The sequence below is a fragment of the Paroedura picta genome, chromosome 2 (genome assembly GCF_049243985.1).
Source record: "Paroedura picta isolate Pp20150507F chromosome 2, Ppicta_v3.0, whole genome shotgun sequence".
Taxonomy (NCBI): domain Eukaryota; kingdom Metazoa; phylum Chordata; class Lepidosauria; order Squamata; family Gekkonidae; genus Paroedura; species Paroedura picta.
The window spans coordinates 172,261,972-172,288,209 of NC_135370.1; the positions used below are offsets into that span (position 1 = coordinate 172,261,972).

General features: G+C 47.5%; 1 protein-coding gene across 2 annotated transcripts in view; it reads right to left on the reverse strand.

The window, feature by feature from the left end:
* The window catches only part of NUDT14 (nudix hydrolase 14), a 78,621-nt gene that overhangs the window by 47,041 nt on the left and 5,342 nt on the right, over nucleotides 1–26,238 (reverse strand). Inside the window, exons 1-2 of one of the 2 annotated variants that reach the window (XM_077323865.1) lie at nucleotides 22,152–22,293; nucleotides 503–546 (exon numbers count right to left, since the gene is read on the reverse strand). In XM_077323865.1, the coding sequence (XP_077179980.1) occupies nucleotides 503–546; nucleotides 22,152–22,202 (95 nt within the window). In that variant the 5' untranslated portion in view covers nucleotides 22,203–22,293. Of the gene's footprint in view, nucleotides 1–502; nucleotides 547–22,151; nucleotides 22,294–26,238 lie in introns of those variants that run through there. The other variant, XM_077323863.1, reaches the window with a different exon arrangement.

Genomic DNA, 26,238 nt, shown 5'->3' on the forward strand with positions numbered 1-26,238 from the left:
AGGGAAACTGATTTGACCTTGCAAGGCTTGCGGAAAATAAATAAGGCCAGCAGGTACAGGTGTCAACCAAGAGTGCGTTCCTCGGGGTATTGGCCGCAACTGAGAAGGCCCCCTCCCCGGTGACTGCTAACCGGGCCATCCTGGGGCCGAGCACCCGCAAAAGGCCCCTAGAGGACGACCGAGGAGAGCATCAAGGGTTGTAACGGGAGAGTAGTCCCATAGGCATGACAGCCCCCTCCCCGGATACCCTGACATCCCCTAACCCGTTTCCCCTTCGCTACAAACCCACACTGTATGTGAAGGACTGGGAATACTCTCGAGTAATAAATATTATTAGAGAGAGATTACTTGGGATTTAATGTTTATTTATGTATTTTAATCCTTTGTAAACAGCTCTGAGCCTCCGGGGAAGGGCGTGGCATAAATGTAACAGATAATTAACAACAACAACCAAATTAAAGGACAATAATGCTTGCTAACAAAGCTGTTCTGCAAGGTTTACCTGTCATGTGTCCTCATGAAATCCCATGTCTTTGAAACACCATTCTGAGAAACAAACAAACAAACAAAAAAAAAGATATTACTAATGATTAGTACAGTCTTTGGTTTGATTTCATACAATCAGTAAATGTTACATTTACCTCTACATTCTCATTCTTAATTTAATGTTTATGGGAAATTTATTCTATTATTGGGTAAATCTATTCTCTTATGTATTGGCATCATTTATGGTCTGCCTTTCTCACAGGGACTCAAGACAGATGGACCCAAAGGGAATCAGTTCAAGAACCAACAAACTAGGATTTTATAAAACACTAACATATATACAGGTTAGAACAATAGCAGACTTATTTATTCATTTATGGTTGCATTTATTCACTGCCATTCCCAGCCACCTGGCTCGAGACGGTTCACATCAAAATAAAATACAATAGTTTAAAATCATTGAATTACAACCCAACCCCCTGACCCCATCTGCCCTCCTGTAGGTCTAAGGACCACACCACCACCTCACGCCTCGCAGTGGGGTATGCAGAGGAGGTATCCAGTTGATGTTCTACCACTGGCCTCAGCTAAACGCCTAGTGGAAGAGCTCCATTTTATAGGCCCTGCGGAACTGTGAGAGTGCCTTAGCTCATAGAATCATTGAATCATAGAGTTGGAAGGGGCCATACAGGCCATCTAGTCCAACCCCCTGCTCTACGCAGGATCAGCCCAAAGCATCCTAAAGCATCCAAGAAAAGTGTGTATCCAACCTTTGCTTGAAGACTGCCAGTGAGGGGGAACTCACCACCTCCTTAGGCAGCCTATTCCACTGCTGAATAGGCCTATTCCACTGCTCATCCGGGAGCTCATTCTACCAGGTCGGGGCCAGGACCGAAAAGGCCCTGTCCCTGATCAAGGCCAGATGTACTTCCCATGGGACAAGGTCTACCAACCTCTTTAAGTTCGCAGAGTGCACACGATTGGTCAATTTCAGTTCAAACTAATTGGATCTGGCAGTCGGGATACAGCCGCGAGTTGGCCAATAGCAACTGCAGGGTTATGATCCTGCCTTGGACCTCAAGCTCAGGTCTTCGGCAGGTCTATATACACAACAACTACACAGGCTGAATTTTAATTTGGACCCCGATCCAGCCTGGCTCTTGAGTTTCCATCGTCATGAAGCAGCAGCAGCAAACTTGGTTCTTAGATGCTGAGAGAGCCCTGAGATTACTGAAGAAGAAGAAGAGTTGGTTCTTATATGCCACTTTTCTCTACCCAAAGGAGTCTCAAAGCGGCTTAGTCGCCTTCCCCTTCCTCTCCCCACAACAGACACCCTGTGAGGGAGGCTGAAAGAGCCCTGATATTACTGAAGAAGAAGAAGAGTTGGTTCTTATATGCCGGTTTTCTCTACCCAAAGGAGTCTCAAAGTGTCTTACAATCCCCTTCCCTTTCCTCTCCCCACAACAGACACCCTGTGAGGGAGGTGAGGCTGAGAGAGCCCAGAGATTACTGAAGAAGAAGAAGAGTTGGTTCTTATATGCCGCTTTTCTCTACCCAAAGGAGTCTCAAAGCGGCTTAGTCCCCTTCCCCTTCCTCTCCCCACAACAGACACCCTGTGAGGTGGGTGAGGCTGAGAGAGCCCTGGGATTACTGAAGAAGAAGAAGAATTGGTTCTTATATGCCGCTTTTCTCTACCTGAAGGAGTCTCAAAGTGTCTTACAATCCCCTTCCCTTTCCTCTCCCCACAACAGACACTCCGTGAGGGAGGTGAGGCTGAGAGAGCTCTGCTATCACTGCTCTGTCAGAAGAGCTTTATCAGGGCTGTGATGAGCCCATGGTAACCCAGCTGGTTTCATGTGGGGGAGTGGGGAATCAAACCTGGCTCGCTAGATTAGAAATCCATGCTCCTAACCACTACACCAAGCTGGCATAAATGTACTTTTCTCCACAATCTCCTGAAGCAAAAGGAGCCATCTCGTTTTGACCCAAAGTGGGCCTTCCTCGCACTACACAACAAGCACGTATACATTTTAAACATTATTTTACTTTGTGAGGCTGTGGGAAATATTTGGAAAACCTTGAGCCAGGTACGCAAGAACAACAAAGAAAGGAACTAAGCTGCCAAGTGGGCAAAGATGCCGCTCGGCAAATGTAGGCCCGAAGACTTAGATCCAGATTTGTCGGGACAACTGAACGCAGAACAGTTGGTGGGGATTAGGGAACGACCACAATTGCCTTGGACAATAATCTTCTAAGCTTTGTACATTTAACTGAGGGTGCTCCCACCCCCCTTTTTTGGAAAGGGTGAGAGCGTTGGCCGAGGGGCTGCGTTTCATCATGATTTTCGCAGATGAAATGACAGAACAGTTGTCAATTCTGGATCAGGGCCTCAAGGGCACAATTTCGGCGTTTGTTAAAAATGACAAGGCTTGGAAAGGGAAAAGGCCCTTAGAGGAAAATGCCATGATGAAGGAACACACATTTACAGATGCAAATCTGTAACATGGAAGAAACGGGGCTCTGCGTGGGGTACTGGGGATGCCAGGATCCGGGTGGGATCTGGGGATGTAAAAGGCTGAGAAGTCTAAAAATTATTGTCATTCAAAAATATTTATGGCACAGCACTAAAGGCCAATTAAAAGCAATGCAATAGTTTTTTTAAATGGATTTTGATGAATATTTATTTACCAGGGGCCAAAACTGTTGCATTCAGGAATACAATGGGCACTAGATGGGGGTGGGGGTAGGGTGGAAGAACTCTATGGACGGCCTCCCCCTCCCCCCAAGACCTGGAAAGGCTGCAGGCAGCTGTTAGGGAACTCACCAGCAAGGGCAGCTCTCATGCAGCAGGGATCTGCAGCCTCCGAGCCTCGTAGGGAAGTGGAAGGAGGAGGGGGTGGTCAGGGGTGGGGGACGGAAGGTGACTGTCTGGATGCTGGACAGACAGGCAAGCCGGTTGGAAGAGGAGGCACTCAGGGGCGGGGCAGCTGCCCTGAGTGGGTGTCAATTGCTGAGTGACACTTAAGCCATGAGACATGCTCCTCCTCCTCCAAGGCCTTACCAGAAATATTATGTGGAACAGATGTGTGGATCTACAACTGACCTCTGAAGAAGAACCATTTGGATCAAAAGCATCAGGATGCTTCATCATCATTATAATAAATAATAAGCATACATTTTTATCTTTAACCCACCCTCCCAAAGTTGCTCAGGGTGGTTAACAGTATTAAAACAGCATGACAAAAGTTAAAACAATATAATCTTACTGATGCTCCCAGCTAAAATTTCAAGATAAGGTTCTCTGGGGGAAGGGGGGGCTGTGAGCGGCCGATCTTCCAACTCTCCTCCCAGCATTGAGGCAAGGATTTATTGATGGTTGTTATTTTAAGCCTTGACCATAAGCCTGGTGGAATAGCTCCATTTTACGGGTCCTAAAGAACCAATTAAGTCTTGCAGGGCCCTCATCTCTCTTGGGAACCCAGCTGGCTAGGGCATGGGTCAAAAGGCCCTGGCCCTGGTTAAGGCCCTGGTTAAGACACTAGGGTAAAACATCATATAGTATGAATGGGGCCTCAGATCCATCTCTCAGCTCCATGTTAGGGGCCTGGTAGGCAGGGCCCAAGCACAGCAGGAGGGCCAGAAATGTGCATTATTTACCAGTGCTTCAAGGTCCTGAGAAAACAGGCTGGGCCAGGCTCCAAGGCTGCTAACATGATACACTCTTCTCATGCCAACCTTTCTCAACTCTTATACCATTGAGAAACCCCTGAAATATTTCTCAGGCTTCGAGGAACCCCAGAAGTGGTGCACTCAGGCAGAATATGGTTGGGAAGCAGAGCTGTGTGCATGTCCACCTGGGGCCTGCCCCTTCCCACCCCCTCCAGGCCCGGGGGGGGGGGGGGCGGGCGGATCAACTTGACCGTATATGGCCATATCACCCAATAAATGCTTAAATTTTTTTAAAAAATACATTAAACATTAACTCTCACCCATTCAGGAAACCCTTTCAGGGTCAGAGAAAACCTGTGCTATGCCATTATTATGAGCCTCTTGTGGCGCAGAGTGGTAAGGTAGCAGACATGCAATCTGAAGCTCTGCCCATGAGGCTGGGCGTTCAATCCCAGCAGCCGGCTCAAGGTTGACTCAGCCTTCCATCCTTCTGAGGTCGGTAAAATGAGTACCCAGCTTGCTGGGGGGTAAACGGTCATGACTGGGGAAGGCACTGGCAAACCACCCGTATTGAGTCTGCCATGAAAACGCTAGAGGGCGTCACCCCAAGGGTCAGATCATGTGGATCATGTGACAATGGGGGGTGGATCATGTGACAATGGCGTGCAGTCGGTAAATGGTCAGGGATTAAAGGAAAGGGGCAGGCAAGGAGACCCCTCCCATTATCAAGTCTAATTCTCCATCTTTTGTCCCATTTCCGTCACTTTTCCCACCCTCAGCATCACATCAGTTTTTGTGGAAGCTGCAGTGGACGCCCACGCATCGCTCAGCCACAATAATGCAAATTAGGAATCGATCAACACTATAGAGCAGGGGTAGTCAAACTGCGGCCCTCCAGATGTCCATGGACTACAATTCCCAGGAGCCCCTGCCAGCGTTCGCTGGCAGGGGCTCCTGGGAATTGTAGTCCATGGACACCTGGAGGGCCGCAGTTTGACTACCCCTGCTACAGAGGCATGTGAATGCTTCTGCTTATCCTTAGTTCGCCCTGATCAGATAAACACTGCAAAGGTATCTATCTGGTATTCATCTCCAGTAATATCCAATTTTCCTTGGCCGGCTCGCACCTGTTCAAATAAATAAGGCAATAAACCAATGGAGCCGTCCAATATCCCATTGTTTGCCGTGGCAGCCACTCAAATGAGTGCCCATTTGCGTTTATTGTCCGAGCGTACTGTAATTTGAACCCGGCCGTATGCGGCTGAGTTTCTATTGTGCCGAATGCCTCCTGCTAATTATTAATAGCGGGCAAATAGTTACCAGTGACTATCCGGCTCTGTGTACTTTGCGGCACAGTAAACCCAACGGGCTTCTGCCGATTTTATCGAGACATAGGCAAGATCATAGTGCCGATGTACTAGTCCGGGGTTCAACAAACCTGTACGTTTATTGCGTAGGGATAGATAGGTAACTGGGTTCTCAACGGTTGGTTTTCCCTGGCAATGGGGAGGGTTGTAAGTATAGACCCTTGAGTAGACCCTGCTTCATTATTATGCACTTCGGCCATGTACCTTAGAAGACATGAAGTACATAATGGGTGAGTAGCCCTGTGAAACTTTCTGTGTTACAAGATCCAGCTTGTTTTAGTGGTTAATAGCCGTGACTCCTAATCTGGAGAGCCGGATTTGATTCTCTGCTCCTCCATGTGCAGCCAGCTGGGTGACCTTGGGCCAGTCACAGTGCTGTTAGAGCTGTTCTCACAGAGCTGGTCTCTCTCAGCCCTACCTACCTCACAGGGAGACAAAGAGTTGGCTTTTATACCCCGCTTTTCACTATTTAAAGGAGTCTCAAAGCGGCTTGCAATTGCCTTTCCTTCCTCTCTCAAGCTCACTCAGCTGGCTGCATGTGGAGGAGCGGGGAATCGAACCTGGCTCGCCAGATTAGAAGCAGCAGCTAGCTCTTAACCACTACACCAAGCTGCATAAAAAAACCAACTCTTCTTCTATTGCTATTTGCACCAGTGTGGTATGTGTATGTGTGCGTGTGAGTGCTAAGACCTTTGTATTTGTGTCTTGGCTTGGTGGTTTAATAGCCCTTGTTCTGCACAAAATGTAGTTCCCGTGAGTTCGACAACAGTCAAGCACGAGAGTTGCAAATAGTTTGTGTATTTATACTTCTGTGCATGTAGCAACCAAACTCCCAGCCAAGTCATCAGCTTGTCCATTGTCCAAAATGCTATTTACAAACAATGAAGATATTGGAGCCGCATCTGACAGAACCGAAACAATTCCACAGGGCCTGCAAAAGAGAGCTCCTCCGCCAGGCATTTGGTTGAAGAAGAAATCAAGTGATGGCTGATATGTGGGGAACCTCATCTTTTACCATGCATTCTACTCGGATAAAGGTAAAGGTATCCCCTGTGCAAGCAACGAGTCATGTCTGACCCTTGGGGTGACGCCCTCTAGCGTTTTCATGGCAGACTCAATACGGGGTGGTTTGCCAGCACCTTCCCCAGTCATTACCGTTTAACCCCCAGCAAGCTGGGTACTCGTTTTACCGACCTCGGAAGGATGGAAGGCTGAGTCAACCTTAAGCCGGCTGCTGGGATCGGACTCCCAGCCTCTTGGGCAGAGCTTTCAGACTGCATGCCTTACCACCTTGCGCCACAAGAGGCTCATTTCTACACGGATACGCACACGCAATAAAGCACTTTGGGAATGCAGTTGCCCTGATCTGTGGCTGATGAGAAACACTGCGATTCTGTGCGTATCTGGAGTTTCTCCCTGACAGTTAAAATCCTCTCCCCCTCCCTCATGCCTGGCTTCACGGTGTGGATTTTAGTATCTGCACCGGAACCAACTCATACAGGGAACAGCATTCTTACTGCATCATTCCAGGCTTTGTAGGTAAATAAAAACCATCTTGTGCCCTGTGCTGCTTCTAAAAATATTATTACCATGACAGTCTGAATTTCGAGGACGAACACGTATTTCGCATGCAAAAGGTCCAGTGGCTGAATATCTGCATCTCCCATTGGAAGAATTTCAGGCAGCAAGTCTGGAAAGCTGCTTCCAGATAGTGGGCTAAACATCATATTGGCCTTCCCTGTTGGAAAAATCCCTTGTCAAATGCTGCAACCAGGCTACACCTGGGCATTACACTGGTGCACTGAGATGGGTTAATGCTTTTAATGTTTTTTATTGAGATGGTTTTATGGTTTTATTATGATTTATTTGAAGTTATTTAGTTTTGTTTGTTCCCATTGCTGCTGAAAACTGCTCTGAGCTGCAAGGGAGGGTGGTTATAAATTTAATAAATAATCATCATAATAAAATTGATGGCCCAATATCCAATACTGCAAGGCAGATTCTTAATATTAATTGATATTAATTAGTATTAACTGTACCAAAGTTTTTGTTTTTATGTAACCATTATTTTGTTGTTATCTGCTTTGAGCTGATTTGCCAGGGGGGTGGAATATAAATCGGAACAACGGATGGATGGATGGATGGATGGATGGATGGATGGATGGATGGGTGGGTGGGTGGGTGGGTGGGTGGGTGGGTGGATGGGTGGGTGGTGGGATGGATAGATGGGTGGGTCAAAGGGTGGATGGGTGATACTTTCATACCCTACCATAAATACACTGCTTCTTTCATAGGTCATCCTGTGCTGGCTACAGAGACTCAAACTTTTAAGCAGAAAAAAACCCCAGAAAGAAATAGGCAAATATACACATGAACAGACAGTGTGTGCACATGCCTTTGTAGGGTGGGGAATGGGTTGGGATCCAGCCACCATTCTCCTGTGTACAACCCTTTTGTCCTTTCTCTGCTTGCCTTGTTGGACTCTCCGTTCCCATCCGGAGAAAATGCCATTTCACGCATCCATTTCAGCTTAATGGACATTGATTTTCACATCTACAGTAGCTGGCGAGAGAGGACGAATTGGGATTTCATAATCCAACTAAGGTTTTTTTCTTTTTCCTTTTTGGCAACAGCATTATTAATGCCAGTTACTGTCATCTAAAGTCAATAGCTCCCATCACCAGTGACTATAGCAATGGGCCTATACGCCCCGTACCTCCAGGTCAGTGTGAACTTGGCTCGTCTCATTCGTGTGCATTCCCATTTGCGTGCTTTAACCTTGATGTCGTTTTAATTAGCCCACCTCAGGGGGAATTGTTTTCAGCATCGCTTTGACTGAAGCATTCAGGTAAATAAAATAATGAGCGTGTTGGGGGAAAGTTTCACCTCTGGTGCCAATCTCCGCGTAAAGCCATCGGGGATTTTTTTTTTTGAAAGGTAACAGACAGCCAATTCTCTCAGAGATATTGTGAAATCTGGATTACCGACACGAGCTGTGCGTCGCGAAGACAGAGGTAGCACGCCTGGGCTTGCACAGATTTCTGTGTGACAAACTCAAATGAACTCCTTTGTATACTTTTGCTGCAAAGAGAATTATTTTAACAGTAAGACAAAATCATAACAGTCCTAACATTATTTTAAGAAGAAGAGTTGGTTCTTATAGACCGCTTCTCTCTACCTGAAGGAGTCTCAAAGCGGCTTACATTCGTCTTCCCTTTCCTCTCCCCACAAGCCTGTGAGGTGGGTGAGGCTGAGAGAACCCTGATATTACTGAAGAAGAAAGTTGGTTCTTATATGCCGCTTTTCTCTACCCGAAGGAGTCTCAAAGTGGCTTACAGTCACCTTCCCATTCCTCTCCCCACAACAGACACCCTGTGAGGGAGGTGAGGCTGAGAGAGCCCTGATATTACTGAAGAAGAAGAAGAGTTGGTTCTTATATGCTGCTTTTCTCTACCCAAAGGAGTCTCAAAGCGGCTTGCAGTCACCTTCCCTTTCCTCTCCCCACAACAGACACCCTGTGAGGGAGGGGAGGCTGAGAGAGCCCTGATATTACTGAAGAAGAAGAAGAGTTGGTTCTTATATGCCACTTTTCTCTACCTAAAGGAGTCTCAAAGTGGCTTACAGTCACCTTCCCTTTCCTCTCCCCACAACAGACACCCTGTGAGGGAGGGGAGGCTGAGAGAGCCCTGATATTACTGAAGAAGAAGAAGAGTTGGTTCTTATATGCCACTTTTCTCTACCTAAAGGAGTCTCAAAGTGGCTTACAGTCACCTTCCCATTCCTCTCCCCACAACAGACACCCTGTGAGGGAGGGGAGGCTGAGAGAGCCCTGATATTACTGAAGAAGAAGAAGAGTTGGTTCTTATATGCCACTTTTCTCTACCTAAAGGAGTCTCAAAGTGGCTAACAGTCACCTTCCCTTTCCTCTCCCCACAACAGACACCCTGTGAGGGAGGTGAGGCTGAGAGAGCCCTGATATTACTGAAGAAGAAGAAGAGTTGGTTCTTATATGCTGCTTTTCTCTACCCAAAGGAGTCTCAAAGCGGCTTGCAGTCACCTTCCCATTCCTCTCCCCACAACAGACACCCTGTGAGGGAGGGGAGGCTGAGAGAGCCCTGATATTACTGAAGAAGAAGAAGAGTTGGTTCTTATATGCCACTTTTCTCTACCTAAAGGAGTCTCAAAGTGGCTTACAGTCACCTTCCCATTCCTCTCCCCACAACAGACACCCTGTGAGGGAGGGGAGGCTGAGAGAGCCCTGATATTACTGAAGAAGAAGAAGAGTTGGTTCTTATATGCCACTTTTCTCTACCTAAAGGAGTCTCAAAGTGGCTTACAGTCACCTTCCCATTCCTCTCCCCACAACAGACACCCTGTGAGGGAGGGGAGGCTGAGAGAGCCCTGATATTACTGAAGAAGAAGAAGAGTTGGTTCTTATATGCCACTTTTCTCTACCTAAAGGAGTCTCAAAGTGGCTTACAGTCACCTTCCCTTTCCTCTCCCCACAACAGACACCCTGTGAGGGAGGTGAGGCTGAGAGAGCCCTGATATTACTGAAGAAGAAGAGTTGGTTCTTATATGCTGCTTTTCTCTACCCAAAGGAGTCTCAAAGCGGCTTGCAGTCACCTTCCCATTCCTCTCCCCACAACAGACACCCTGTGAGGGAGGTGAGGCTGAGAGAGCCCTGATATTACTGAAGAAGAAGAAGAGTTGGTTCTTATATGCCACTTTTCTCTACCTAAAGGAGTCTCAAAGTGGCTTACAGTCACCTTCCCATTCCTCTCCCCACAACAGACACCCTGTGAGGGAGGGGAGGCTGAGAGAGCCCTGATATTACTGAAGAAGAAGAAGAGTTGGTTCTTATATGCCACTTTTCTCTACCTAAAGGAGTCTCAAAGTGGCTTACAGTCACCTTCCCATTCCTCTCCCCACAACAGACACCCTGTGAGGGAGGGGAGGCTGAGAGAGCCCTGATATTACTGAAGAAGAAGAAGAGTTGGTTCTTATATGCCACTTTTCTCTACCTAAAGGAGTCTCAAAGTGGCTTACAGTCACCTTCCCTTTCCTCTCCCCACAACAGACACCCTGTGAGGGAGGTGAGGCTGAGAGAACCGCCATTCTTCACTGGCAGTCTTCAAGCAAAGGCTGGATACACACTTTTCTTGGATGCTTTAGGATGCTTTGGGCTGATCCTGCATAGAGCAGGGGGTTGGACTAGATGGCCTGTATGGCCCTTTCCAACTCTATGATTCTATGATTCTATAACCCTGATCTTACTATAGAAGAAGAAGAGTTGGTTCTTATATGCTGCTTTTCTCTACCCAAAGGAGTCTCAAAGTGGCTTACAGTTGCCTTCCCTTTCCTCTCCCCACAACAGACACCCTGTGAGGGAGGTGAGGCTAAGAGAGCCCTGATATAACTGAAGAAGGAGTTGGTTCTTATATGCTGGATTTTCAAACTCTGGCTGAATCCCGATTTGTTTTGACCATTGCCTCACAGTTATAAAGCTTTCTTTACTGAAATGCATTTTAAGAAGTGAATCTTCCTAAGTGCAGCAGATGCATTATTTATTATATATGACAGTCATTAGAAGCAGAGCAAAACATTGCCTCAGACCCTTGAGATCAAATGACAATGGAAAACACCTCATGTTTAAATGTGAGATTTAGGTATCCCGGTGGAACATAATAAAATAGGAAATTCCTATTTATACTCCGTGTCCCTCGAAATTATGGTAACGGCTCTTTTTTATTAAAAAAAAGAGAATCAAGAAACAATAGCCGAAACATTTTTGTGACACAAAAATTAAACTAGGGGCCAAGCCTGTTGCATTCAAGGATACAATGGGCACTAGATTAGGGGGGTAGATTGGAAGAACTCTGTGGGCCACCTCCCCCTCCCGCTCCCCCCAGGACCTGGAAAGGCTGCAGGCAGATATCAGGGAACTCAAGGGAACGTTCAGCTCTCACACAGCAGGGATCTGCAGCCTCCGAGCCTCGGAAGGAAGTGGAAGGAGGAGGGGGTGGTCAGGGATGGGGGACAGAAGGTGATTGGCTGGCCACTGGACAGACAGGCAAGCCAGTTGGGGGAGGAGGCACTCAGGGGCGGGACAGCTGCCCTGAGTGGGTCTTAAATGCTGAGTGGCACTTAAGCCATGAGACACGCTCCTTCTCTAAGGCCTTACCAGAAATATTAAGTGGAACAGATTACCTGCTTTGATAGTGATTATCCTGGAAAGCAATATCCTTCATCTTCTGTTTGCCCAAATCATTCATATTCTCCTATTCTTTCCCTTGGCCTGTCTAACGCCAAGAAGCTTTTCCATCTAATATGCACAAAAATGCATGTTTTCATTCTTTCCAGTCTGACAGTGCTTTTGCCCACCCACACGATTTCAGCGACAATCCGTATAATGGAAACTCCTTGCCTCTAGGAGCTGTAACGTCTCACTCGTTGCAGTAATCCCACAACAAGTGACGCTTGCATAAATTAATAGCCTGAAACCATAAGTCTGTTAGCTTTCACAGAGCAAACAGTGTTTTTTGTCAGTACAACTGAACTGTCATTTTCATTGCACAACTCTTGTCCTGACAGCCGATGGGAAAAAATAACAAAGGACAAAGAAACACCTCCTCACTCTTACGCTACTGACTAACTTCTCCCTGGCCTAAACTGTCCGTGGTGGTGCTTGAAGCACTGTGAAGAAATGTTCACACTCTACAACAGGGGTAGTCAAACTGCGGCCCTCCAGATGTCCATGGACTACAATTCCCAGGAGCCCCTGCCAGCATTCGCTGGCAGGGGCTCCTGGGAATTGTAGTTCATGGACATCTGGAGGGCCGCAGTTTGACTACCCCTGCTCTACAGAGCCAGTGTGGTGTCGCGGTTAAGAGCAGCGGCTTCTAATCTGTTGAGCTGGGGATGATTCCTGGCTCCTCCGCATGCAGCCAGCTTGGTGACCTTGGGACAGTCACAGCCCTGATAGTGCTGTTCTCACAGAGCAGTCCTGTCAGAAGCTCTCTCAGCCCCGCCTCCCTCAAAGGGTATCTGTTGTGGGGAGAGGGAGGGAAGGCAATTGTAAGATCCCTTCTGTTAGTGAATAGGAGGATATAAAACCAATTCTTCTTCTTCTTAGCATATTTAATTAGGAGTTTCCTGATGGGCTTGCTGCAGCACTGATAAAGCTGTTCTGACCAAGCAGTAAAAGCAGGCCTCTCTCAGCCCCACCTCCCTCGCAGGGTGTCTGTTGTAGGGAGAGGAAAGGGAAGGAGAATGTAAGCTGCTTTGAGACTCCTTCGGGTAGAGAAAAGTGGCAGATAAGAACCAATTCTTCTTCTTCAGTAATATCAGGGCTCTCTCAGCCTCACCTCCCTCACAGGGTGTCTGTTGTGGGGAGAGGAAAGGGAAGGCGACTGTAAGCCACTTTGAGACTCCTTCGGGTAGTGAAAGGCCCTGCGGAACTATGGTAGCTCCGACAGGGCCGAGGTCTTTTCTGGGAGCTCATCTCGACAAGTGGGGGCCAGGACAGAGAACGACCTAGCCCTGACTGAGGCCAAATGTTTCCCCAAAAGTCCTATCAACAGCCTTGCTCAGGTGTTGCAGCAAAGAAAGAAAGAAAGAAAGAAAGAAAGAAAGAAAGAAAGAAAGAAAGAAAGAAACTACTTAGGAAACACCAATATTCAGGAAATATTCACACTTGGAGTTTTTCAACAGCTATTTGTAGGTGAGAGATCCTGAATCTACGGCCTGTCACCATCATTGGATGCTCTAGAAAGAACCTGTGTTGACCCTGTAGATCAGGGGTAGTCAAACTGCGGCCCTCCAGATGTCCATGGACTACAATTCCCATCAGCCCCTGCCAGCATTCGCTGGCAGGGGCTCATGGGAATTGTAGTCCATGGACATCTGGAGGGCCGCAGTTTGACTACCCCTGCTGTAGATTTTTCAAGGCAAGAGATGTTCAGAGGTGCTTTGCCATTGCCTTCCTTTTCATGATGACCTTGGAATTTTTGGTAGTCTCCCATCCAAATATGAACTAGGCCCAACCCTTCCAAAGTCAGGCTAGCTAGGGCTATCCAGGTCAGGGTATAGAGTATACAGCTGACAAAACACATGTTGACGTTATTTTTGACTATGGATTGTTTCTTGTATTCTTTTCTACGTTTTATCTAAACCACCCTGAGCCTCCGGGAGGGCGATATATAAATATAATAAATATATTAATTAATAAATAAATGTTATATGTTAGATTGTTCCATTAATCCCCCCCCCAATAAACTGCCCTGAACTTTATGGAAGGGCAGTATAAAAATCAAATAAATAAATATAAAGCTACTGATTAAAGAAGGTCATAGCTATACAATGCTTTGTTTAAGCTACATATTTTGCATTATCCATCCGCTCCCTTCTGCTCATCTAGTAGGCCTGTATAGGAATAGTTTTTTCCTTAATTGCCATCATTGTGACTGAGTCATTGTTTTAATGGGGGTTTAATGGGGAATTTTGATGGTTTTTAATGAACTGTATTTGTATTGAAATATTGTGAACCGCTGCGAGCCGGTTTCCGAGAGCGGCGGTCATGCAAATCAAATTATTATTATTGTTGTTGTTGTTATTGTTATTATTGTTATTATTATTAATAATAATAATATTTTGTAAGCTGCTTTTGAATACAACCTTAAGGGCACTTTCCAAGAAGCATGTCTCAATGAGTAAAGCTGCTCAGGACTACTCTGAGTCTCAAAATCTGGGAGAGCAATTCCAGTTATAAATGATCAACTAAATTAATTCCCCCAACACAGAGGATCCTGCCAGTATTCCCTGCCTTGGAAACAAAGATATTTGGTGCTCAGGATCTGAGGTTCTATCTTTCACGGAGAAGATTCTGAGTTGAACCTCCAGTTTAAAAGATCAGATAGTTGGCCGTCCTTCACTAAAAAGATACGCATTCATTTTTTAAAGAAAACAGTGTGAATGTAAACATCTCCCTCACACTCTACGCCACCCCATAATCACCTAGAACCACAGGTCACACTGTGGAATTTTTACAACCTGCGCCTTTTCCCAGTCTTCAAAGCGAAGCATGATATTTTGGCAGGAGGTTGTAATGAAACTGCATCCAGATGGTTATGGCAGCAGAGTCTCCTGTTTAAAGGTGCCTTTTTTTTCACCCCTTAGGAGGTAAAACAAACATTTGCGAACACGTTTGCTTACTCAACTGTTAATGCGATACCTGGGCTGGGCCAGCATGCTCCTTTCATCGGCTCCCCGTACATTAGCTTCAGTGTTGTGCCGGCCAAAGTTTCTCCTCGTTATTGGGACAGCTAAGATTGAGAAGCGCTCGTTTTTCTTGTTGACAAATCGTAGTCAAGATGCTAGTTCTACTTACGGACGGTCTCAGGTTCAATCCCTCCTATCTCCCTCCTAGCTAAAGCAGTGGTTCTAAACCTTCCTAATGCAGTTTATTCTAAACCTTTAATACAGTTCCTTGTGTTGTGGTGACCCCCAACCATAAAATTATGCAAGGGTTCTTTCACAGAAATTAAACCCAAACTGACCAATGGCGTGAAGATCCATTGTTCATGATTGTATATAAATTGTTTTTTCCCCGGGATTTCTCAGTTCAGCTCTGCCTCTTGTCCCACCATGCCGATCTTGCTCTCTTCCGCTATTCCAGATAGATGAACGTTCGATCTCAATCTACCTCGCAAGGCTGTTGTGTGGATGGCGCCCCTCCCCCAGCCAAGCTGCTTGCCCTGCTGTGCCCCTTGTGAAAGGGTCGCTCAACCCCTAAAGGGGTCCTGACCCCTGAGCTAAAGGATCTGATGGGAAGTGGTGTGAAAAATCCCAAATGATGCCTTATTTGATAAGCACACAATCACACAATCTAATCCCCGCTTCCCCTTGTTTGAGCTATTTTAAACTGTTCGTTTCAGATCAGATTATTTAGTTGCCGTCTCATCACAAAATCTCCGAATGGCTATTCCTCATTTGCATTTTCAAACCGGGTCAGTGACCTTACTTTCTGGTCGTTACTCCCGTGTACCTTTCTCAACTTTTATACCATTGAGAAACCCCTGAAACATTCTTCAGACTTCAAGAAACCCCTGGAAGTGGCACCATTGTGCAGAATACGGCTGGGAAGCATCGCTGTGGACACGCCCACCCGGGGCTCCTCCCCTTCCCACCATCATTGATCAAGTTGGGAGGGGGGGCGGATCAACATGGCCATATATGGTCATATCACCTGATAAATGTTGAACAACTTTTTAAAAGTATTTTTTAGAAATAACTCCATTTAGAATCATAGAATCACAGAATCTAGAGTTGGAAGGGGCCATACAGGCCATCTAGTCCAACCCCTGCTCAATGCAGGATCAGCCCAGAGCATCCTAAAGCATCCAAGAAAAGTGTGTATCCAACCTTTGCTTGAAGACTGCCAGTGAGGGGGAGCTCACCACCTCCTTAGGCAGCCTATTCCACTGCTGAACTACTCTGACTGTGAAATTTTTTCCCCTGATATCTAGCCTATATCGTTGTACTTGTAGTTTAAACCCATTGCTGTGTGTCCTCTCCTCTTCAGGAAACCCTTCTGGGGCCATCAAGAAGCCCCGTGGTTTCACTAAGCCCGCTTTAGCCCTTCGAACCTTACATTTTAGTTTGTCTTCTATATTTGGAACCAAGGACTAAATTCATCGCTCGATTTCTGTCTTTCCTGTTATTGGATACCAATCCTTCAATCTGTTATAATATGCCATTGTTTGCCACTGGCTGCAAGGAGAATTCGAGCCAAACTTACCCCATCCCAGGGTTAGTATTTTTAACCATCTAATGGTTAGCATTTCCTGGGATCTGATTTATTTCCATACCTTGGCTTATACTGTTCTATTGTCTCATCAGTTAATGGTTTCAACTGTATATATTGCATATATTTATAGCAGTGCCCTTCGGCTACAAATAATAATAAAATCTATATGATATGGTGATGTGAGGTCCAGAATACATGTTACATCTACTCTGTGATCACCGTGAGAAATTGCAGCAGGATGGTAGCTGGGGGAGTTCCCTGAAGTGCCAAATAGGGCTGAGTGCAGGAAGGAAGGCAGGCAGGCAGGCAGGCAGGCAGGCAGGAAGGAAGGAAGGAAGGAAGGAAGGAAGACGCAGTATCCAGAATACAGGCAGGCAGGCAGGCAGGCAGGCAGGCAGGCAGGCAGGCAGGCAGGAAGGAAGGAAGGAAGGAAGGAAGGAAGGAAGGAAGGAAGGAAGGAAGGAAGGAAGGAAGGAAGGAAGGAAGGAAGACGCAGTATCCAGAATATAGGCAGGCAGGCAGGCAGGCAGGCAGGCAGGAAGGAAGGAAGGAAGGAAGGAAGGAAGGAAGGAAGGAAGGAAGACGCGGTATCCAGAATACAGGCAGGCAGGCAGGCAGGCAGGCAGGCAGGCAGGCAGGCAGGCAGGCAGGCAGGCAGGCAGGAAGGAAGGAAGGAAGGAAGGAAGGAATGCAGTATGAGGAGAGGAGGGACTCCTGCCTCCCCTCTCCCGGTGTTGTTTTCCCAACCCGAAACATCCCAGAGGATTTCAGTTGCCATTGGTGGGCTGCAGACATATGGAACAAGAGCACCCCCCACCTCCGCTTGACGGGGCTAATAACATCCAAGTAGTCATTTGGGGTCAGGGTAATAACGTAGGAGGAAGGCAGAAGTTGCTGCACAGCCATTCAAGAAGAGACCGTGCTGTTCATGACCGACCAGTAATCCGACTCTGCGTATGGCAGATTTCATGTGTGTGGTTTGAATCTGGGCCACTCACGTTCTCTCGTTGTTGGGTCAAAAGACGACAGCCCCCCCCCCCCCGACACGGCACTGGATTCTGGTCCAAATTACTTAACATGCTGCCATAAGTATACACTGTTATGCAAGGTTTACAGCCCCGCCCCCCTTCAAGCTACTATGCAGTAGTAAGTTGAAACTGAAACCTAAAAGAGAGGGGATGTATTGCCGGCACTTAGAAACTCGATACCTTCTGACGTTGAAATTATGACTTTTCACACTCACATCGGTTTGTCACCAGGTCAGCAATCCAATAAAGGCTATAACCTGGATGCAGACATGGGGTAACGGCCACGGACAGAACTGGATTCTGATAAACTTCCACGCTTATCTCAGTGCTTTAGAACAAAACAAAATCAGTCCAATAGCACCTTTAAGACCAACAAAGATTTATTCAAGGCGTGAGCTTTCGAGTGCAAGCACTCTTCCTCAGACTATGAACTGACCATCATCACAGTGGGAATATATAAGCAAATGTTTGTTGTTGTTGTTGTTGTTAGTTGCAAAGTCATGTCCGACCCATCGCGATCCCATGGACAATGATCCTCCAGGCCTTCCTGTCCTCTACCATTCCCCGGAGTCCATTTAAGTTTGCACCTACTGCTTCAGTGACTCCATCCAGCCACCTCATTCTCTGTCGTCCCCTTCTTCTTTTGCCCTCAATCGCTCCCAGCATTAGGCTCTTCTCCAGGGAGTCCTTCCTTCTCATGAGGTGGCCAAAGTATTTGAGTTTCAAGCAAATGTTAATCCTGTTAAATCAGCAAACTGTGTCACAACCTCCAAATACAGCCATATGATAATCCTTTGCTAAAACAGCCAACCAGTCACCTCCAATTAAGTTGTAGGAGAAATAAAATTGTCTATCTCAGTGATCAGTGCTTTATGTTAACTTACGATTCAGGCAGACACGCTTATCAGTACCAGAAGCCTTTTCAAGGACTTCTACATAAAACAAGCAATAGAAGAATTGTTTTTTTATAGAATCATAGAGTTGGAAGGGGCCATACAGGCCATCTAGTCCAACCCCCTCCTCTATGCAGGATCAGCCCTAAGCATCCTAAAGCTTTTGTTATAGCATTGTGACATTATAATGAGTAGAGTTGGTTTTTTATACGCTGCTTTTCACTACCTGAAGGAGTCTCCAAAAGGCACCTTCCCTTCCTGTCCCCACAACAGGCACCCTATGAGGTAGGTGGGGCTGAGGGAGCTCTGACAGAACTGTTCTGTGAGAACAGCTCTAACAAGACTGTGACTGGCCCAAGGCCAGCCAGCTGGCTGCATGTGGAGGAGGAGTGGAGAATCTTCAGATCAGAGGCCACTGCTCTTAACCACTACACCAAGCTGGCTCACTTTATTTTATTTATTTATTTTATTTTAAATGGATTATGTTTACGTACTGCTCCCCCTTGCAGCTCAGGGAAAGTTAAGTCTTCAGCAGATGTAGGATGGAATGGATTTTGGTAACAAAAATAACTGGAGATTTCCTTTTTTATTCAGAGTACTTAGTAGACAAAAGACCTAGTAGACAAATAATTGCAATGCTGTAGCAACATAGGTAGATCGTGACATTATAATGAGCTACCTATTAGGTTCACTGAATTTCCAGCTTGCTTGCTTGCTTGCTTGCTTGCTTGCTTTCTTTCTTTCTTTCTTTCTTTCTTTCTTTCTTTCTTTCTTTCTTTCTTTCTTTCTTTCTCTCTCTCTCTCTCTCTCTCTCTCTCTCTCTCTCTCTCTCTTTCTCTTGCTTTCTTGCTTTCTTGCTTTTTACGTTATGTCTTTAGCGGACATGGGCTGGAATGTATCTTGGTCACAAAAAGCAAAATGTACATTCACTGGTGGTAACTAAGATGATGGTATTCAAACGGGTTTGCTGTGGTAATTAAGGTTGCCTGGACTTTGGAACACCTAGATTGGTGTCCACCAGCACCTCTGAGACCAACACGATTTTAGGGGTATAAACAGGTACCAAGGAAGATGCCTTCACCTGTGATGTGCACAGATGTATGCTCATCCCTTGATTGTTCAGACGGGAGAAGAGAAGGTTGAGCAGGGATGGGATTGCTGACTTTAAGGATTTGAAAGGTTGTCCCTTGGAGGAGGGCAGGGAATAGTTCCTGTGGGCAGCAGAGGACAGGACCTGCAGTAAGCGCTTTAAACCAGTGGTCCCCAACCTTTTTATCACCGGGGACCACTCAACGCCTTTTACTGAGGCCCGGTGGGGGGGGGTAGTTTACTCCTCTACTCTCAACCACTGCCCTAACACTCTCTGATCGCTGTGGTAATGTTTAAACATCCCTTCAAAATAAGATACAGACACGCCACAACAATGAAGTGTGTTGTAAAGGGCCGGGGGGTGGGGGGGGAGAAGGCATCCTTCGGGGCCCACCTCTAATTAGTTGAAGGACCACATGTAGTCTGCAGCCCACAGGTTGGGGATTGCTACTTTAAACTATATGCAGAATGGTATTGGGTAGATATCAGGAAATACATTCCCCAGTGGGAGTAGTTCAGCAGTGGAATGGACTGCATAAGGAGGTTTTGAAGCAGTAGCTGGACAGATCCTTCTCCTGGATGCTTGAGGCTGATCCTGCACTGAGCAGGGGGTGGGACTGGATGGCCTGGATGGCCCCTTCCCACTCTAGGATTCTAGGAGTCTAGTTCAGCAGTGGAAGGGGCTGCCTAAGGAGGTGGGGAGCTCACCCTCACTGGTGGTCTTCAAGCAGCAGCTGGACAGATCCTTCTCCTGGATGCTTGAGGCTGATCCTGCACTGAGCAGGGGGTGGGACTGGATGGCCTGGATGGCCCCTTCCCACTCGAGGATTCTAGGAGTCTAGTTCAGCAGTGGAAGGGGCTGCCTAAGGAGGTGGGGAGCTCACCCTCACTGGTGGTCTTCAAGCAGCAGCTGGACAGATCCTTCTCCTGGATGCTTGAGGCTGATCCTGCACTGAGCAGGGGGTGGGACTAGATGGCCTGGAGGGCCTCTTCCCACTCGAGGATTCTAGGAGTCTAGTTCAGCAGTGGAAGGGGCTGCCTAAGGAGGTGGGGAGCTCACCCTCACTGGTGGTCTTCAAGCAGCAGCTGGACAGATCCTTCTCCTGGATGCTTGAGGCTGATCCTGCACTGAGCAGGGGGTGGGACTGGATGGCCTGGATGGCCCCTTCCCACTCGAGGATTCTAGGAGTCTAGTTCAGCAGTGGAAGGGGCTGCCTAAGGAGGTGGGGAGCTCACCCTCACTGGTGGTCTTCAAGCAGCAGCTGGACAGATCCTTCTCCTGGATGCTTGAGGCTGATCCTGCACTGAGCAGGGGGTGGGACTGGATGGCCTGGATGGCCCCTTCCCACTCGAGGATTCTAGGAGTCTAGTTCAGCAGTGGAAGGGGCTGCCTAAGGAGGTGGGGAGCTCACCCTCACTGGTGGTCTTCAAGCAGCAGCTGGACAGATCCTTCTCCTGGATGCTTGAGGCTGATCCTGCACTGAGCAGGGGGTGGGACTAGATGGCCTGGATGGCCCCTTCCCACTCGAGGATTCTAGGAGTCTAGTTCAGCAGTGGAAGGGGCTGCCTAAGGAGGTGGGGAGCTCACCCTCACTGGTGGTCTTCAAGCAGCAGCTGGACAGATCCTTCTCCTGGATGCTTGAGGCTGATCCTGCACTGAGCAGGGGGTGGGACTGGATGGCCTGGATGGCCCCTTCCCACTCGAGGATTCTAGGAGTCTAGTTCAGCAGTGGAAGGGGCTGCCTAAGGAGGTGGGGAGCTCCCCCTCACTGGTGGTCTTCAAGCAGCAGCTGGACAGATCCTTCTCCTGGATGCTTGAGGCTGATCCTGCATTGAGCAGGGGGTGGGACTGGATGGCCTGGATGGCCCCTTCCCTCTCTAGGATTCTAGGAGTCTAGTTCAGCAGTGGAAGGGGCTGCCTAAGGAGGTGGGGAGCTCCCCCTCACTGGTGGTCTCCAAGCAGCGGCTGGACAGATCCTTCTCCTGGATGCTTCAGGCTGATCCTGCACTGAGCAGGGGGTGGGACTAGATGGCCTGGATGGCCCCTTCCAATTCTAGGATTTTGATTCTATTGCCTGAAGCATCTCATGGTGCTTTTCATTAAGTATTTGCTGGGCACCACCTATGCAGCATCACATTTTACAGAATATTTATTTATTTATTATATTTATATACCGCCCTCCCCGGAACTAGGTTTAAATCCTGTTGATTTTAGGCAGAACCTGGTTGGCTGGAATGACAAACAGGCTAGCCAGATAAGAAAGAAGAGCACGGCTCCTGTGTCTTCCATACTGATGTACATATTGTCAGGGACAGCTTGCCTTACATGCTGAGAAAGATGGCCCAGCTGCCAAATCCCTCTTAAATTCTCTGTCCCCCTTACCTTTGGCACCCAGTTGTAACAGTGCCCCCTCCACGACCTCTTGTGCTTTTCACTCTGTATGACCAAAATGACCCATCAAGACACCCCCTCCCCCCAATTATGGTCATTAACAGCATCGGAGGGCAAAGACTAAAAGAAATAAAAAACAACACACAAGTTTATCCATAACCCCTCACGTCAACATTCCCTCCCATCTCCCCAAAAGATCCAGTCTCTCCCGCATGCCTTTTGTTCTCGCATCCAGATAAAAACACCTGCTCTGCTCTTAGCAGCTGAAAGGCCTTGTCAGCCAAAACCAGGAGTGTGCATAATCTCTTTCCGTAGCGCGCATCGTAAACACGGCTTTAAGTGAAAGCAGAGGCTTCTCCCCCCAATAATTACATCTGACCGATTAATGGGGAGGGGAGGGGGGAGAAGAAAATCGCTCACCTTGAGGAGTCCTGGCCTTCTCTTGCTGATAATATATTCATCGCTGCTCATCACAATCTGCCCCTGCAAAATCCCATTTCCTGTCCTATTCACGAGGGGCAGCAACCTGGATCTTCAGAGATTGCCGCCACCCTCTTTTCCCATGGCCTTCTCACCTCTCTTCTCCCCCCACAGCCCCCCTCTCCCATTGTTTCTCATCTGTTCTCCCCTCCTGCAAACGGCTGTCAGATGTTCACTTATCCCTAATCTTGCTGGCTGCCTTTGATATTCTGACTAATCCAACAACCTGTCAGCTGGGGCATCGGCCCATGTCCAGACCAGCTGCTCCGTCCCAGGCTCAGAGACCCCCTTCCCAGCTTCCGAACGGGAGGCTCAAAGGACCCCGACCCAGGAAGGGGAGAGAAAGAAACCCGAAGCCAATAATTAATACCCTTTCGACCGGCGCTGGGGACTTTGGTGCGCCATTAAGTGGCCTTCTGTCCAGAGGGGAAGTAATCTTCCAGCGTTTGTTTAAATGCGAGCGAGAATGCATTAATCAGACCTTGGTCAATGTTTAAGGGGAAGAGGGTGAGAAGATGCTTTTTAACGGAGAAGCCGGCATCGAGCGCACGTATGAGCTCCACAATGGGGACAATGCCATCCCATTTGCTAGGAATTTTAAAAATTTGTTTGTTTATTGGATTTATATACCGCTGCTCCCAGCAATCTGGCTTGCGGCGGTTCACAATCACGTAGCATGCGAAATCCAATTCCATAAAACCATGGACAACAACAAAGCTTAAAAACAGTTCCCACAGCTAAAACGTCATAATCAGGCTTATGGTTTTGGTTATCACCTTTAAGGCCTTAGGTGGTCGGGGCCCAGTATACCTAAGGGACCGCCTTTCTGCCTATACCCCTTGCCCCCCACCACCTCCAACCTCCTGGTGATCCCTGGCCCCAAGGAAGCCCGCTTGACCTCAACCCAGGCCAGAGCTTTCTCTATCCGGGCCCCTCCCTGGTGGGATGAGCTCCCCAAGGAAATCAGGGCCCTGATGGAACTGGAACAGTTCCGCAGGCCTGCAAAAGGAATCTCCTCTGCCAGGCATTTGGTTGAGGACGATGTGTCCACTTCCCACCGGCCCCCCAAGCCTCCCTCCGACAATCATTACAGATCCACCCAAAACATGAGTTCCACGGGGTTCCCTAGTGTTTAGGGTAACAGTTAAGTTTCACCAGTATGCCTAGGAAAACGGCGCTATTCCGAAATGTACTGCTGCTGTGGAGGGCCAGTGTTTACGTTTGAATTTTGCATAGGGATGAGCTTCTGTGTGCATGCATATGAAAGCTTATACCCAGAATTCAACTTTGCTGGCCTTAAAGGAGCCACTGGAGTCAAGCTTTGTCCGACAAGCAAACAAGGAAGTCATATGGCTCCCTTTCCCATTTGCTGCTTGGGTTTTTCACTTCTGTCCTTGCACATGGATATGGAGGACAAAATCTAGTCTGTCTGGACATCTCAGGAAATCCGCCTCCTGATCCCAAAGTGGTGGCCAGCATTTCCCTGGGCATGCAAGAAAGGGCCACAAGAGCCAAGCACCAACAGACACAATCCCTTCTGCCCACCGACTCACAATCTGCCTAAGTTCACAGCAGGTGTTGTAGCATTGAGATGTTTTAGCAATACACAGTATAGAGGAAGCACAGAAACCCAGCCTCCTTCCCTGCACAGATGCCCTCAGGCATGATTCTTATTACGCCTAATAAAATCCCACTGATGAGTTTTCGAAAGAACAGTGATGTTTTACTCATCCCCCCCCCCCCAAACGAGTCTTAAATGCACCGCAAGCCAGAACTTCTCTGTTTCCTCCGCCCCCGGGAGGTGAACATCTAAATGTATTCCATACGAAAACAGATCACTGGTCCACCTTAACTCAGTGTCCTCTACGGCGGCTGATAGCTCTCCAGCACCAAGGGCCAGAGGCCTTTCCCGTCACAGCTACTCAACCTGCTTTGGACAGGAAATTTTGGAGAACACACCTGGGAAAGGCATGCAAAGTATGGGCTCTACCGTTGACCTCTGGCCCCTTTACTTGTACATGGGACTACTACTTTTTTTGGGCTAGAAGCAAGATTGTGCCATGTGGAACGTCGATAAGCTGTTTCCATAGGGGAGTCATTGGTTCCCATTCCCGTAAGTATTTGCCGGGCAAATTTTAAGGTGGATATAGAATGACTGTCTTTCTGCACATACTGGATAATGCACTTTCCATGCACTTTTGCAGCTGGACTTTCCTGGGCTGAATCTGCACAGAGCTTTTATTCCAATCCCAGGTCGATTCAATCCCTGCCGTCTACACTGAATGCAATTTCCATTTTGATTTAAATTTTCCCTCTGCAACAAGCAGGATTGATCTGGCGTGACTCTACCTTTCCCCTGTGATATCCTGGAGTGGATATAACCCTCGATATTTCAAAAATCAGCATGAGTAAAGGTGCAGCTCTCTGCTTGTCCCGAACCAATTTGCTGCCTCAAGCCTCCAATGCTTTAGTAAAGCCCTGATTGGCCAAGGCGTCAGTTCAAAGGCTTCCTCCTTCCCATGTTGTAAGGCTTCCCTTAAAGGTGAAGCCTTAACTTGGCAGAGATTTGCCGCTTGAATTTATTCCCCCTCCTCTGCTGTCTCCAATCCTCTCCCCACACCCTTCAAGAAAAGAAAGAAAGAGGCTCCTGCTGTGCTTGATTCCCCCCCCCCTTTCTGAGTTTCCCTAATCATGTGAAGAACACTTTTCTGTTTCAATGGGGGGGGGATAGAGGAAGACCCGAGTTCAAATCAATCTGAAGTCAGCAGGATCCACAATAGAATAAACAAAGTATGTGTAGAATCAGCCCTGTGCAAACCTGAAAATCTGCTTCTAAAGTGCATTTAAAGTGCCTTATCCAGCATGTGCGGAAGGACAGACCGATCTGGTATTATCTTGTCAGCTCTCAGAGGCATCGCAGGGTCATCCGGGTTAGCCCTTGGATGAGAAATCACCAAGGAGGTCTCTGCTCAGTGACAGGCAATAGCAAGCTATCTCTGAGCATCTCTCAAACCCTACAGCACATTTTCTCAACCAGGGTTTAGTTGAAAAACCCTGGGGTTTCTTGGCGGCCCTGGAAGGGTTTCCCAATGGGTGGCAGTTAATTAACTTTTAATATATTTCTAAAATTTGTAAAACATTTATTGGGTGAAATTACCATATATGGTCATGCTGAACCACCCGCCCCCTCCTCCCAAAATGGCCAATGACGTGCCTGGAGGGGGTGGGAAGGGGAGGAGCCCCAGGTGGGCGTGTCCACAACCATATTCTGCACCATCATTCCACTTCTAGGGTTTCTCAAAGCCTGAACAATGTTTCAGAGGTTTCAGAATGGTAAAAAAAGTTGAGAAAGGCTGGGTTAAGGATACATGGGAGGAACAACCAGAAAGAAAGGTCACTGCCATAGTTTGTAAACGCAAATGAGTAAAAGCCGTTCGGAGATTTTGTGTTGAGTCGGTAACAAAATAATCAGATCCAAAATGAACTTTTAAAAATAGATTAAACAAGTGGGTGGGGGATTAGATTGTGTAACTGTGGGCCTACCAAATAAGGCACCATTTTTAAAGACCCCGTCCTGTAACCTGGGATTTTTCACATCCCTTCTCATCTGACCCTTTAGCTTGGTGGTTCTCAACCTTCCTAATGTTGCAAACATTTAATACAGTTCCTCATGTTGTGGTGACCCTCCAACCATAAAATGATGCCAGGGTTCTTTCATAGAAATCAAACCTTAACTGACCAATAGCGTGAAGATCCATAGTTCATGATTGTATATAAATTGTTTTTTTCCAGGGTTTCTCAGTTCAGTTCTGCCTCTTGTCCCACCATGCCGATCTCATTCTTTTCTGCTGCTCCAGACAGACGACCGTTCTATCTCGATCTACCCCGCAAGGCTGTTGTGTGGATGGTGCCCCCCAGCCAAGCTGCTTGCCCTGCCACGTCCCATGTGAAAGGGTCATTCAACCCCCAAAGGGGTCCCAATCCCCAGGCTGAGAACCACTGCCTTAGCTGGAGATAGGAGGGATTG